The 15,334-nt window shown below is 39.9% G+C and overlaps 1 protein-coding gene across 7 annotated transcripts in view; it reads right to left on the bottom strand.

The window, feature by feature from the left end:
* Positions 1–15,334, bottom strand: part of LOC115860714 (adenylate cyclase type 10-like) — a 119,852-nt gene that overhangs the window by 91,914 nt on the left and 12,604 nt on the right. For all 7 annotated transcript variants that reach the window (XR_009565936.1, XR_009565937.1, XR_009565938.1 and 4 more), the window contains 11 exons: positions 12,481–12,557; positions 12,187–12,376; positions 11,640–11,695; positions 10,787–10,940; positions 10,437–10,626; positions 9,138–9,224; positions 6,900–7,171; positions 6,238–6,374; positions 5,437–5,562; positions 2,953–3,222; positions 1,775–2,104 (listed from right to left, as the gene is read on the bottom strand). Coding sequence is in view for 4 of the 7 variants with exons in the window: in XM_060308527.1 (XP_060164510.1) it covers positions 1,775–2,104; positions 2,953–3,222; positions 5,437–5,562; positions 6,238–6,374; positions 6,900–7,171; positions 9,138–9,224; positions 10,437–10,626; positions 10,787–10,940; positions 11,640–11,695; positions 12,187–12,376; positions 12,481–12,557 (1,889 nt within the window). In the remaining 3 variants the exon portion in view is untranslated. The remainder of the gene's footprint in view (positions 1–1,774; positions 2,105–2,952; positions 3,223–5,436; positions 5,563–6,237; positions 6,375–6,899; positions 7,172–9,137; positions 9,225–10,436; positions 10,627–10,786; positions 10,941–11,639; positions 11,696–12,186; positions 12,377–12,480; positions 12,558–15,334) is intronic.

The following is a 15,334-nucleotide window of genomic DNA, read 5'->3' as shown; positions in this document are numbered from 1 at the left end:
AGCTGGCCTTAAATAACCTTTATCCTCTAGATTTGCCTTTTTCTCTGCAGCTGTCTTCTGACCAAAAAGAAAAGACTGGGAAGGATGTGGGGATGTTACCTATTTGGGCTCAGGAGCACAGGTGGTGGGATCGAAAAGAAGTCTAAGAGAATAATTATAGGGAGGACTTGTGTTTGTTAAGTAAACACAAGTTTATTATTGATTATTTAATTACGTCACCTGAGGTAAGGTAAAGCAAGGCTAAGGTAACTAAGGAAACTGGAATTTGGCAGCACTACTGCAATGCACAATTCTCAGGGCATCATCATAGCATAGCCCGTGTGAATAACACCCTCTGTTCTACATGGTCATGCACAACAGCCCTGGGTCTGAGAAGCCTACTCAGGGTTCGGATGTGCTGCAAAGGTCTTGGGCCTCTCTCACAGCTAGACTGACCAGGCTGTCGAATCTACAGCTGACAGTGACCTCTCAAAAACGAAAGGCCATATAGGAAATATGAATGATAGTGTGATTTCTTCATAATACCAACCAGGACATTCACTACTACTTTCCTCTTTCCCCTCAGAAAGTACAACAGTGCAAATGACTGTAGAGCTCATCAGCCAGTGACCAATTTCTCCAAGTCACTGGTCCACCTTCATAGAGTCATAAGAATGTTCTGGCCAGAAGAGGTAGGATCATAGATCAACATCTTCATTTTAGTCTTTTACCACCACCGATTCACCATCTCTCCCATATCCCTCTCCCCTGCTAACATCAACACCAACTTCTCTTTTATCAAAGTAGAAAAAGAGAAGATTTGCCTGGGTCTTGACAGCTGTCTTCAAATATGAAAGAAGGCACAACTCTGAAAAATGAGTGAAAAAGTTGCAGGAAGGTAGAGTTCACCTTGATGAAAGAATCTTTCTAACAGCTACTGAGAATGAAATGGGATGCCCTACAAGGTAAGCTAACTGAAAATGTTAAAACTAAGAGGGTGAACTCTTGGCCCTCAGCAGTGAAATCATGGAGTCCTAACCACTGGACCACAGGGAATTCCCGAGGGTGAACTCTTTATCTGGGATGTGGTAGAGGGCTATAGGCTTTGGGGAACATCTATCCACTAATCCAAACTTCTTTAAGTAGCTAACTCCTACTTATCCCTCAAATCTCACTCAAGGGAGTCTTACCTTACTCCTTTCTCAGGCTGGGCTAATGGCCCCTTCTCTAGGTACCCCAACTCCTATGTAGTCCGTTTTTATCACCTTTATCATGCCACATTGGAATTCTCTATTTATATGTCTGTATCACCCCCCCAAAACTGATAATTTCATTTTGTATTATTAACACCTAACTGCAGCATCTGATACACATAAGGGCTCCATATATGTGTACTGAGCTGAATAATTACTGAGCTGAATAATTATAATAATAAAAACAATAACTAAAACGTATTGAGCACTAACCACGTGCCTGGCACTATTCAAAGCACATTATATATTTATTTTAACTCATTTAATCCTCACAACAACCTATGAAGTGTGTATTGTTATTTTCCTCAATTAACTGAGGTTATGTAACTTGCCCAAGATTGCCAACCAAACCAAGAATAATCTCTAAAGTTCCTTTTAACTCTGAGATCACACTTTTCTTATTTCTGGTACTTCAGTGAGAAATGGCTCTCTCCACCTATTTTTCTCTTTCAATCTGATTTCACCTTTTGAATAAAGAGCTCCAAGTACACGAATAAAGAGAAGTGCTGCCCACGTGTCTTCTTTCTGCCCCCTGGATTTACCCTGGGGAGAAGGCAGCTGCAATTTGTCTGGGATCACTTGTGTTAGTATCGAGCCAGTATCTTTGTAGCTACAGAATCGGGAGGTCCCACTGGAGCTCTTAGTAGAACAGATGGCAAAACGGTGGAAGGGGACAAAGTCCCCCCCATGACAGCTCCCACAGCGGCAGGCCAAATCTCGAAGAAACCAGGCACATTCAAGGTGTAGGGCTGTCTGTTGTGCCTTGGGCCACAGCTCCCAAGCCGCTTCCTGCAATAGAGGCACTCCAAATTCTAGCACCTCGGTTTGAGGTAGGGATAGTTTCTCTTGTAGCCTGAGAGGAGAGCCAGCATCTGAAATATAGGAAAACCTAAATGAGAGTCTCCCTTAAAGTCCTTTTACGCTACCAGGTAGCAAACTCCCAAACACATGCTGCTAGTGTATAAGAAAATTTTATTTATAATTCCTATTTGGTATTATGGCTTCCTTTGTATAAAAAATTTTATACCAATCTGAGAGTGATAGTGACTGTATCTAGTATAAAGTACAACAGGGAAGAAATGTCTAGTGGTAGAGAACTACACTGGATAGACTTCTTAGTTTTTCCTCCTAAATTGAGCTTTTTTTACTGCAAATTATTATAAACATCAAATAACAGAAAGGCTCTGCTCAAATATAAGGTCCAAATATATTTCAAAGTCAAATTATTTGTGGATTATATATGCTTTGGGTAGCTTATGTCACAATTTTATTCTTTTTTGTGGAGAATATGAGATTGCAGCTATTTAATTTATATCTTGCTTTGTTCATATGTTTAAATATCATGTGTGTTTAACGTCCTTGTGAATTTCTAAAATTAGAAACAGTTTATCCTATTTTCTTATTATTTATCCTAAGAAGCCAGTAAAAGACTACGGCAATATTTTCTGAACCAAAAATCAAAATACAAATACTTAACACATGGGGTTAACATGGAGCTAGAATTCTTGAAATTAAGACAATTCTGAAAAATACAGGCTATTCATTCACTATAACCATGGGTCTTCCATGGTTAAAATAATTAATTTCCCCCATCTCTTAGACATAAGCTTTAAGAGACTGAGGCCCATGATATATGATATTGATACTCTTTCTGAACACAGATACCCTCACCCAAAGCTCTCTATTCAGTCCTGAGAACAAGGGAGCAGCTCTGCCTCACCTGACTTTCTCTCCTCTTTGGTTTGTTCAATAATCTCGATAGAGGAAGGCATTAATATTGGCTCAGTAGGAAGCTCTTGGCTCTTGTTGCACCAGCGGAGCACATGTATATCCACAAGAGCCCTCAGTACCTGAAGTAGCTTATTTTTACCCCAGCCAGGCAGGAGGTGCTGCAGCAGATCTATGTGGAAGGAGTGACCAATGACTGCAGCACACTTAACCAGCAACTGTTCCTCTGGGCTCAGTTGATCCAGTTGGTTCACTGCTATTTCTGAAGAAAAAAAAAAATCTGTAATGAACAGGCTTTCTACTAACATAGAATACACTGTGTTAACAATCCGTTCATTCAAAAAAAAAAAAAAAGCGTTTGCTTTTTTGTCCATCTGTTCTCCACTCAGCCAAATCTCTTGAAAGAGCCTTATCTCCATGTCCTCTTTTGTCCCCATTCCCCATTCATTATTCAACCAACAATCAGGTTTTCAGCACAACACTGAAACTGTTCCTCATGGTCACCAAAACCTTTTGCGGGTAGATCCATTTTCTTCTTACTTTCAACTAAACATGGAGGCTGGGCTTCCTGGTCCCAGAACTCTAATTACTATAAAGATCTTAACTCCAAGCATTTTAGTAAATCTCTCCATATTCTGACCCATGTATTAAAGCAGTTGGTATTGAACCAGTAAGTCACCAAGCCCAAAATCTAGGAATAATTCTAAACTTTTCCCTCTCCCTCACAACCAACTTGTCACCCACTCATTCTCTTTCTAAATGTTCTTGAATATATTTCCTCCTAAACAATTTTAGTATAAGTAGTCATTTTCACCTGGATCACTATGCTACCCTGTTCTGAACATCTCCAATTTCCTCTCATTCTTATCTCAATAACACATTAACTAGTGGTAGAACTGTACACCTAAAGTACAAATATAGTCATGTCAGCCCCCTTCTTAAATACTTGTATAACTTACATGGCCTTTTACCATGTAGCTTTGGCCTTTCATTTAGACCAAGGCCTTGCTGACTGGACTGTTCATTTTAGCTTATGAGTTAAATCCTTTTTCCTTCCCTGTGGACAATACTGATCTTGGGTTAACTTTCTAGCTGTTTCCTAGGATCCTTATAAAATTAGAATATCAGCTGAGTTACCAGGTAACACTGCTTATGCAAAGAGTGATCCCTGATTGGAAACTGAATCTGGACTAGGACAACTGTGAATAAGCTACAAACACCTGGTGGTAAGCCACAGCTTTGGGGTTCCTTGAGCGTAGTAATTCTTGTAACAGGTCACAGTGCCTAGAAACTATGCCTCCAGGACTATTCTAAGAGATACCAGTTCCTTGTTGGGAAATGGGGCATCTAAGCACCCATCCATCATGGTCTCATCCCATCACATGTAAGCTATTCCTTGAGGCTCCAGAGAATAGCAGTGGGAACTGCCGTGAGGACCCCCACTGAAGAAAACCACTTGCTCCTGTACTGCTACAGTGCTGTGTTTCCTGACCTGTACGCTTCTAAGTTAGTAAAGCCAATGCCAAGTGTGGCCTATCACAGTTGTAGGAATATGAACTGTCCAGGTGGACCTAAAACCACCAGAGTGGACAGCTTATAATAGCTAACAGTCATTGACTATTAATTATATACCATGATTTATTTCATTTAATCTTCAACTACCCCCATGAGGTAGGGGCTATCATTATCCTCATCTGAGTATGAGAAGACTAAGGCTTAGATAAGTTTATCTAACGTTTCACAGCTACTAAGTGGAGGAAGCAATGGTACCCAGATTTTTCTGATGCCAGAGCCCTGGCTCTTAATTACCAATGTGTTCTGTACTGCTGTTTCACATGCGTGTCTTATATTCTCAGTAAGACCATGCTTGACTTGAAGGCATGCTTATCCATCATAACATTCCTCAAGAAGGGTTAATAAAGTACCCTGGCCACCAAACATTTGAACAGAACGTTAAAAAAACCATCCTCATCTCTAAAAAGAACACCGCCTGTCTAATTATGCCTACCCAATTCTGACGACTTTATTCTCTATCTCATCAGTCATTATAAGCTTACTTTGCACTCTTTTTATTAAACCCCTGCTATGTCCCTAATACTGTCTCTTCACCAGCACCATGGATTTTCCTAAATCTCAGCAGCATTATCTCCCTTGCTTACTGTCTCCTCCAGCACAGGGATATGCACAAAGGGAAACTCAGGTCATAGTTTTTATTAAACAACTAGAAAACTTTCCCAGGTTATCAGTCAGCCTCAAAGAGAACAGTGGGCTCACTTACATAAAACATTACTCAAGTAGCATTACAAGTCTTTAAGAACTCTTCGGGCAGTGCCAGAATTTATTTCTGGAAGGCAGATTTCTTTTTTGAAGAAATGAAGCTAGCATGATAATGAGGGATCTATACGCAATCATCCACCAAATTACTAAGTGCAATGACACCTGTAATTGATTCACTTGAGGTCTTCAAGGGACCTGCCTTTTAATAACGGTGGAAGAAGCACTGTATCCAAGTTCACATCATCCTTGACTGTGCAGACATAAAGTTCCTGGTCTTCAGAGCTGGCAGGAGAAATACTATACATTGTGGATTTCATGGCATTGGCTGTAGAGAAAGAAGACTATGACTGAGGAAAACACCATGCTCAGTGACTGTAGTTTTAAAGGCACAAAAACACATTTAGTCAAGAAACTGAAAGGATTAAGATAAATGGAGCATACACGTTTAAAGTGGTTTACCCCACCCATCCTGCCTGTCCTCTCATTTTCTCTTAGGAACGAACATTTCCTGTACCACACGGTACCTAACATTCTCACTCTTCCTGTTTACCTTTCAGTAGCCCTCTCTTCTATTACATCACAGCTCTAGGATGCCTTTCTGGATTCACACATACTTCTATCTCTTTCCTCCTCCCTTCTCCCCTCCCCCATTCAAACCCTCAAGTCATCTTTCTCACCAGTAATGTGCAATTCTCTATTAGACTGTCATGTTTATCAATCCTCTCTGATGTTTATAAATCCTATTTTCCTATCCCCGCCTCCTAGGCTGCTCAAAAAGGAACTAAAGTAGATTGACTCAATTACTTTATCTGAGGCACGTATTTAGTGTTTTCAACACAGTTGCGTATTATTTGTATAGTACACTTAGCCAGGAAGGCCGAATCTTGCTTATGATGGCAGCAGGGAAGAGGCACATGCCTAATTAGGACCAGGTGATGCCATGTTCAAGAATGAACTCCAGCAGTGGGATCAGGGTAGAACCCTGGGAAGCTCAGCTTACCTGACAGGGTCTCCCACTTGCTGTTCTCCCCCTCCTCCTTTTGGAGGTCATGAAAGAGCAATATGTTCTTAGAGAGAAGGTCCTGGCATAAGATCTCACAGTAAAGGGGGTTTCCAAAGCACCTGCGGAGAAGGTAGCTGTGGAGAGGTAAGCAGGGGATTGCTGACTAAAGATGCCCACTTGAAGAGAGCCAAGCATAAAGGTATTTCATACTGAGGAATATTTCTTCTTTTGTTAAAGTCAGTTCTTGATGATATACACTAACAGAGGGAAGCAGCAGCACAGAAATGTAAAAAAAAGTTTCTGATTGGTTTTGGCAGTAACTTTTCTCTCAACTATTTTGCTTCTGTTGATGTTAAAAGGAACTAGCATCCCCTTGCTAAAGGGTCCGGCAGAAGTTGGCCTGACCGCACATACTGGACCTATTAAGAAAGCCATCCAAGTCCTAACTGTCCTGTGAAAACCTGGGTGAAGAGCCCAGGGGAGACAGCCCTTTACTGGGTTACTAGGAGACTGTCTACTCTTAAATCCTAGTTTTGGGCCTCCTCATGGTTTCTAATGCCATACTCTCCCCCAACTCCGGTGTGAGACCTGAGCCTTCTCTTATACTATGGCACTGGCTCCTCCCTTAATGAAGTGCCCAGCTAGTCCTAGCCACTCACATCTGCAGCTCTTGGGGGATGCTCACCACCCCCAGTTCCCAACATGCCATTCTCAACAGTGAGGTCGCTGCCAACTTCGAAATGGGCACAAAGATAGCCTGAGGGCTCTGCAGGAAGTGCTGGGCCCAGCCACAAAGGGTGAAGGTAGGGGTCAATGTCATCACCATGATGATGGGCACACTGGAGAGCAAAGTTCCCAAAAACTCCCAGGAGTCTGCATCCATATACTGGGCCTCATCAATGAGGAAAATCAGTGGTGTTTCCCTCATTGCCTGGAAATAACAGTAAAGAAACAATGACAAGCTCTGATTAGAAATGAAGTCATCTGATTTTCAAATCTACCATGAATTTCCCATCAACAATTTAAATAAAATGTCAACAAAGGCTGGGATTTTCAGAGTAAGATGTATTCTTAGTCCAGGTAATATTTTACTTTATAAATATAAAACACAGCTTATATATCTAATTCCTAAAGAAATGTACTGAGTTTCTTTGAACAAGAAAATACTAACTGAAATATGAAATAAGCATCAAAATATTCTCCAAATCAAACTTGAAGCTTGCAAATATTTCATTTTAGCAAAAGATTCAAACTGTGTGGGAATTCACAGTATTTTTAAACCAGTAATTTCCAAACCAGGCTGCACATCAGAAATACCTGGGAGTGCTATAGCTAAAGCTACCAGTTATAATGCCTGCTCATGTAGACTTTAAAAAAAATGTATTCTCTTTTATCCACATTCCCTACTCCCATTCCATTCCTCACTGCCACAGGTAACCATGCCAATGTGTTTATCATATTACCTTCTGCCTGTATTATGTTCTTATAAAATGTGCACTGCTGGTTTGTCATGTAAATTGTTTTTATGTAAATGGTACTGTATAACAGGTCTCATTATTTCTCTTTTTACTCAGGATTTAAAAAATTGGTTTATAACATTATATACTTTTTATGTGTACAATATTATATTTCAACTTCTGTATACATTACATTATACCACAAAAGGTATAGTTTCCATCCATCACCATACAGTTGACCCCCTTTACCCATTTTGCCCCATTCCCTCTGGTAACCAATACTTAGTTCTCTGTAACTATGTGTTTGTTTTTGTTTGGTTTGTTTGAATTTTTTTTTTTGATGTGGACTATTTTTTTCTTTAAGTTTATGTTTTTGTTTTTTGGCCATGAGGCATGTGGGATCTTAGCTCCCTGACCAGGGAAACCTGTACCCCCTGCATTGGAAGGTGAAGTCTTAACCACTGGACCACCAGGGAAGTCCCTGTTTGATTATTTATTTACTAATATTCCACATATGAGTGAAATTATATGGTATTTGTCTTTCTCCATCTGATTTATTTCACTTAGCATGGTACCCTCAAGGTCCATCCATGTTGTCACAAATGGCAAGATTTCATCTTTTTTTTATCCAGCTATTCCACTACTGGATATTCATTGGAAGAATATAAAAACCCTAATTCAGGAAGATATACGCACCCTTGTGTTCACTGCAGCGTTACTTAGGAGAGCCAAGATACGGAAACAACCTAAGTGCCAGTTGATGGATGAATGGATAAAGAAGATGTGGTGTATATATACACACAATGGAATATTACTGAGCCACAAGAAAAGATAAAATATTCAGGATTGTTTTCAGATTACTCCATGTTGCTATGTTTTCATCTACTGCCTTACTTCTAACTTCTGCACTATAAACACTCCATAGTGTTCATCTATGAATTCATGCCAATACCTCCCTAACCTCCACAAACAAACGCTGCAATGAACAGACTCCCTGCAATATATATCTAGGAGTGGAAGTGCTAGGTATAGAGGATGAATGTTATTAAAATTTGACTAGTTACTTCAAGATAGCTTTCCCGAATGGCTACATCAGCATCTCCTCGTACAGATTATTGACTCTGTAATCCTAGGTTGGGGCCTGAGTATCTGTATTTTTAATAAATAGGAGGTAAAGTAGCTATCAACCTGCATCCAGAAGCTACTGTTCTAAGTTACTAAAATTTCATTAAGAAACAGGATCAGGAAGGAGCAAAGACCTTTCCTTGTATGCTGTGCTGTAGGATGGATTCAAGGTTAAAGGTAGATAGAAACAATGAAGATATCAATAAATAGGCAGGCCGAGAAATGCCCAAGTGAAGGTAAGATGTGGATAGATTGAAATGAGCATAAACCATCTCCACATATTAAGAGTTAATGGTATGTAGCAAAAGTACCCACCTTCTGCAGCACTTGAAAAAAACATGCTTTAACCTTCTTTTGTCTGGTCAGGTCATCCATGTGCGAAACTTCGAAGGATAAGGGAAACTGACCGGGAAAATTATTCATATATTATCATTCAAAATGACAATCTAATAAAAATATACAGGTTCTCAAAAGGGAACAGAAAATTATTCTATTTTGAGTGAGAATGGATTTCTACAGGATTAGGCATAGGGTTACAAATACCAATCCAACGTCAATATACAGTTCAGAGGGTGAGACTGAAAGTCCACTGGTGGTTAGAGAGAGATAGCTCCTTTCCATACTGGACTCTGGCAAACTCTTAAAGGATCATGACTAAGGAATAAAGCGACAGGTCAGAGTTAGCAATGTCACTTTGGACAACTCCAGTACCCCAGTTATTCCAAATATACCAGAATGAATGTGTGCATGAGACTTGTGAGAAAGAACTGCAATGGACATCTGCAACACTGTGCTAGGCTAAGGCACATGAGCTACGATGGACCTGAGAGCCAAAGTGAGGCTACTCCTTGACCACTTTGTCCAGGGCCCCAGGTAAGGCCTGTCTTAAGACAGGGCTATGCTGAGGGACTGGACAGATTTTTGTTTTCTCTATTTTTCATTAGATACAATGCCCTGCATGCTGGGTAGATTAGGAGAAGTGATGGAGGATGGACAAATGGAGCTGTGGACCAGGGAATTCTTAGCCTACTCGCTATTGGGTACCACATAAATCCTAGACCACTGGAAGCGTCTGAGATTCAGATGCTGGTTCAAGTGACATACTCCATGACCCAGGAATAGAAAGGTAAGGTTAAAGAATAAAATGCTGCAACCAACTCAAGAACACATGCATATAATTGCTGGATATGCACATCTGGTCAATATCACAGTGACAGATTTTAGTACCTTCACATTTACAATGCAGTCTCTTATATACTACATCCTCTAAAATCCATGCAAAACCCATATAAAGTACTACTACTGTCATTTCACAGGTTAAAAAAATTGAGGCTCAGAGAGGCCAAGTGATTTGTACCAAGATATACAACTAGCAAGTTTCAGAGTCAGTCCTAGAATCCACTCTCCTCAAATAGGAGAAAGCCTGGGGTCTGGTGTCAAAGACTTTTCAAATCTCAATCCTGCCACTGCTGACTGTGTATTCTTAGGCCATATATGTATACGTATATGTATATGTATATGTGTGTGTGTGTTTTAGATTCGAAGACAATCCTGGGTCCAACTAGCCACCAAAAATATCAGTAATCCAGTTCAGAAAGCCACTGCCTTTGTTACCTTCACAAAGAAGAGGTCATTAAACAGGCAGTGAAGCGATTCCTCCACCATCCCATGGAGCTGTTTGTGGAGGCGCTCTTGCCGGTAATAGGCTGGGCACATATCAATCTCAAAGACGATGGCCATGAGGGTCTGGATGGCATAGAAGCACTGCTTGGAATCTGCTTCCTTCAGCTTCAATGGCAACACCCTGGTAAACATTACTATGGTCACTGGGAGTCCCCTGATCCAGAGAGGTTACTCAGTCCGCCAGCCCAAGGATGCTGAATCTAACGATACAAGAGTCTCACCAACAAGGGAAAGGAGCCCCAAGAGAAACAGACGCCAAGTCAGAAAGCAGGAGTCTTTACCTGTGCCCTTCTTTCTGGGCCAGGAAGTTTATTTCAGCCAACAGCTGACTTTTTCCACAGCCTTTTCCACCTTCATACAGAACTGCCTGGCCCTTCTTTTGTTGCAAACTTCCCTGCTGTGCCATTCGGAAGGCTTCCAGTTCTTTCTCCCGGTCTGTGAAGAGACAAGGAGAACCTAACACTCCTGTGCTTTTTAGCAGACACTTATTTATTTGAATTAATTTGTAAAGGTAATTCTCAGAACGGCTTTTTCCCCAGAATCCTTGACAGAATTCCATTATTTGATAAGCCTTCACGTCTTTTTCCAGAAAATCAACTCCGGACTATAAAGAAATGTATGCTGGGCTTGGGGGCTTGCTCCAGAGCCTACATAATAACATTTAGAACAACTAGGCACCACATGGACATGGGGGCTACTACATCTTCTTAGCTTTTTGTAAAAATTTCCATTATAACAATTTAGTGTTCAAAGTCTGTCACTGCTCTGTGAAAATAATGGACTAATGGATCTAGATAAAACAAATATAAAGATAGGGAATATATAGTGTGGGTGGAACAGTCTCGGTGCTACTGTCACTATCTCAGGATGAGGAATTTCCCTCTAAAGATTTCTCTCTAAAGATGAGAACCCTTACAAAGATTCTTACTAAATGTTGGAACCTGAAATTTAAACATTCAACATGGAAAAGAAATGGCAAGTCCTCTTCAAAATTAACACACATTCACTAAGAAGGTTGCTCTCTATTTTTTAATACAAGCTTAGAAGCATTTAGTCTCAAATTTTGCTTTTTAAATCACATTTAACCATCTACAGCTGAAAACGATATGATTTAAGGTAAAAAAGAAAACTTACCTAGCAAAGAGTGATTTTTATTTCTCTCTCTGGCCAGATGTCTCTTCCCAAACATTCTGGGAAAAAGGACAAAGGGAAATGTGTTAATTAAAAATAGATTGGGATAGACAGATAATATGTTTTTAAATAGATAGAGGATTTGTCCTTATAAATAAGTACTTTCAGACAACTAAAGAGGTCCAGAGTTCTGTATCAAAGAGTTCTAAAAAAACTAAAAAATTTTGGAAGGGGAGACAAACTATTTATTGTTCCAGGCTCAGGGAAGTAAATAAATTGTGAAGTACACATAGAAAAAAGAACATCTACACTAGTGACCTATTGCTATTCTCTTCCTGTAGGACAGAAGTTGTTCCCTGAGGAACTAGCTAAAAGCTAAACATAAAAGCTAAAGATCTCAGATATGAAACCCTCCTCTTATGTCTCTTATTCCAGCAGGCCAGTACTAGAAGCATCTTTCTTTCTAATTTCATATAATCAAGCATTCATTATTCCTATGCCCTGATTCTATAAAAGAGATGGGACTGAACTATCACATAATGACACTCACATACATCTTCTATGGCCAAGGTATTCATACATCTTCCCTGGGTTGGAGATGTTTTTCATCATTTTCTCTGGGAGTTTCTTAAAGTTGTAAGCAGGTAGCATAGATCTTAGATATGTTACCTCATCACAGGACACCAAACCTGGATAAGCAGTTATCATTCTTGCCACAAGGCTTACTTTTGGGCCAATAACTGTATCAGGGAGACAGAGAAGAAAAGGATGGAGAATTTTTAGATCACCTCCTTTACCATCACCCCCTAAGTCACAGAGCGAACAGTCCAATGTCCTATTCTACCTGCATATTCGTGTCTTGCTACTGCCCCAACCATGCCACAGAATACTGGTCCACTGGTGATACTGATGGAAACAAGCCTGGGGATCAGAAAAGCAACAGTGGGTAAATATGCACTCAGAAGCCACCAAGTCCAGCACTAGATCTGCCACTCCCTAGATCCAGAAGTCTAGTTTTAGAGCTCAGAATGCAAAAGGCCAGAGGCTGCTGTCAGTTTGCATCACATGGTGGGTACAAAGTACTGAATATTAGGGAAATAGTCAAAAGGAACAAAATGGTCCCCCTACTCTAGGAATTTTAGTTGAGGAGCTATTATTAGTAAAAACACCTTATATCTGTCAGATACTCTTTATGTGCTTTTTGAAGTATTTTCAAATTCATAACCTCATCTGATTCTCTGAGGGATAATTAACAACAAACATGTGAGGTACGTAGGGCAAATATTTAAAACCCATTTAACAAAAGAAAAAAAACTGAAGGAGTTAATTAACTTTCCCAGAGTTATACAAGAGTTAATATTAGTGCCAGAATGAGAATCCAGGCCTCCTGACTCCCAGACCAATGTTATTTCCACCACACCATGCTGCTTCACATGAAACCCCAAAATGAAAAGTAGATCAACAGATCTATACAGGGTTAATGGATCAAATAATGCCAGAGTGTGAGAGTAAAGGAATACTCAGAATGTCAGGCTGCTGATGGAAGGCTTGCTGAAGCAAATTAGTCTTTGAAATAAATTTTTTAAAAGGAGTAATATTTTTTCATTCATCCATTCACACATGCATACATTCACTCACTTAATAAGCTCTGAGAAGCATGTACAGTACCAAGTACTGGGCTAGATGTTTATAATACCCTGTCCTGGAGAAGTTCAGTCTGGGCTGGTGGTGGAGATTGAGGGAGGAGAAGAGATATATTCATAAGTTAGCAAGAAAATACTACATATTAGAGATCAATACAGCAATTAACAGAGCAAAGAAAGGGATGCATTAACTGATACTGGAGATTAGAAATAAAGTATTCATAAAGGAGAGGACATATGATCAGACCTTGAAACCTGGAGTACTGCCAAAGTGAGGCAACAGCATTTTGTCCAGTGGGAAAAGGCACAGGCTTTAGCAATCCTGGTGTATTTGTGCAAAACTAAGTAGTTCAAGATGGCTAGAACACAGAAGGTGTTTGAAATAGGAAGAGGCGGAAGGAAAAGTGGTCCTACCTAGGCCATGGATGGAAAAGCACTAGAAATATAAATTATTTTTAAAAAGGGCATATACTATTCCAGGTGAGGCAAAGGCTCAAAGGTGGCAATGAACAATTCATGCATAACAGAATAAGCAGATTTACTTGACTGACGTGAAAATTTCATGTGACAGGTAACAAGATATACATCTGGAGAGAGAAGGTGCAATGAAGCATAATTAATTTCAAGTTAAATTTACAAATGAACGACTTTCAGTTGTTCACGGAGAGCACAAAAAGTGGCAACAGTCCTAACACTGACGTCTCCCAGACCATCCAAATTTTCCTGTCTTCCTCTAAGGACAGGATTGAGGACTCTTATATTCACTCACTGGGCCCACTGCCCAGGGTGAATCAGAGACACTCAAGACAAGAACTAGGCAGTTGGTCCTGATACCACCCCAAGAATGACTGAAAATCTGCTAATGTTTCACAATGTTTCCTTGTCTAAAATACTCTTCCCCACTTTCTCCACCTGCTGAGCGCCTTTCCTTCACAACTGGCTAAAAAATCATCTCTATAGTCAAGACTTCTCTAGTACCTCTGGGGAGAACTATTTCTTCCCATAGCACTTTTTTGTAGCTCCTATGGCGTTTTATTCCTACATTTAAGTTTCACTGTATTAAAATTAGTTGTTTACAGAGCTGAGGAGGTAGTGTCTTATTTCTCTTTATGTCCACCACACCTAGCACAGTGCCTGGCTTGAGGCTTATTCAATGAATGCTTGTTGAATGAATGCATTTATGCATGCCAGAAACTCAGCTGTTAGCAAGACTAAGATAATGAAACAAGTAATACTTTTTTCCACTTGGTTATTTCTTATTTCTTTCTGTTGTGCTTTATAATTCCCCCTTGCTCTTCCTGGTGGTCCATGTTCTATCCTTTCCAAAAAATATTTTAAAAAGGGTTCTTCATTGAGGAAATATATATTATTTACTCATATATGTAAAGTATTTCTGGTGCTGCCAAACTGTTATGATGAGATATGGAGACTGCACTCCCTGGGTCTCAAAAATATCCTGGAGAAATAGTCACAAACCAGAAAAGCCTGATCAATCACTGGACACAGGGAATCATCTTTCTTCTGTGAATGAACTGAAAACTGAAGGTTATTTCCTAGACTAGAAAGAGGAACTTAGAAGATGACCCAAGGTGAACAGGGTCATTGAGAAAGGAGACATGGATGTGGTTTTGGGTCTGGGTGAGGCTGATGCAACAGTATCTGCTACCGACGCCACACAGGCACCTCTGAGACTCTGTCTCTAAACTTGAATTACAGGTGAAGAAGGCAAGCTTCAGCATCTGGTTAGTGCAGCATTTCCCAAAATATGCTCCTTAGAACATTCATTCTTCTGGGTGTTTACAGGTCTTGGTGTTTGGTGATCAAGTAAATTTGGGAAATGTTGAATAAAACCAAATATAACAAATTTCTTTACTGTAAGACTGCTCAGAAACTTTGATGTTAATGTATATTGTGAATCTTTAAGAAGGAAATATAGTTGCATCAATTCCCAAACGTATTTGGCCATGAAAATATTTTTTTCAGGATTTTTTAAGGGACTAATGTTCTACCAAACACACTTCGGGAAATTACTAAATTAGTCATTATCTTCAAGGA

This window comes from Globicephala melas, chromosome 11 (assembly GCF_963455315.2).
Source record: "Globicephala melas chromosome 11, mGloMel1.2, whole genome shotgun sequence".
NCBI lineage: Eukaryota > Metazoa > Chordata > Mammalia > Artiodactyla > Delphinidae > Globicephala > Globicephala melas.
The sequence above is the reverse complement of the archived record's forward strand: the minus strand, read 5'-3'. Positions and strand labels throughout refer to the sequence as shown.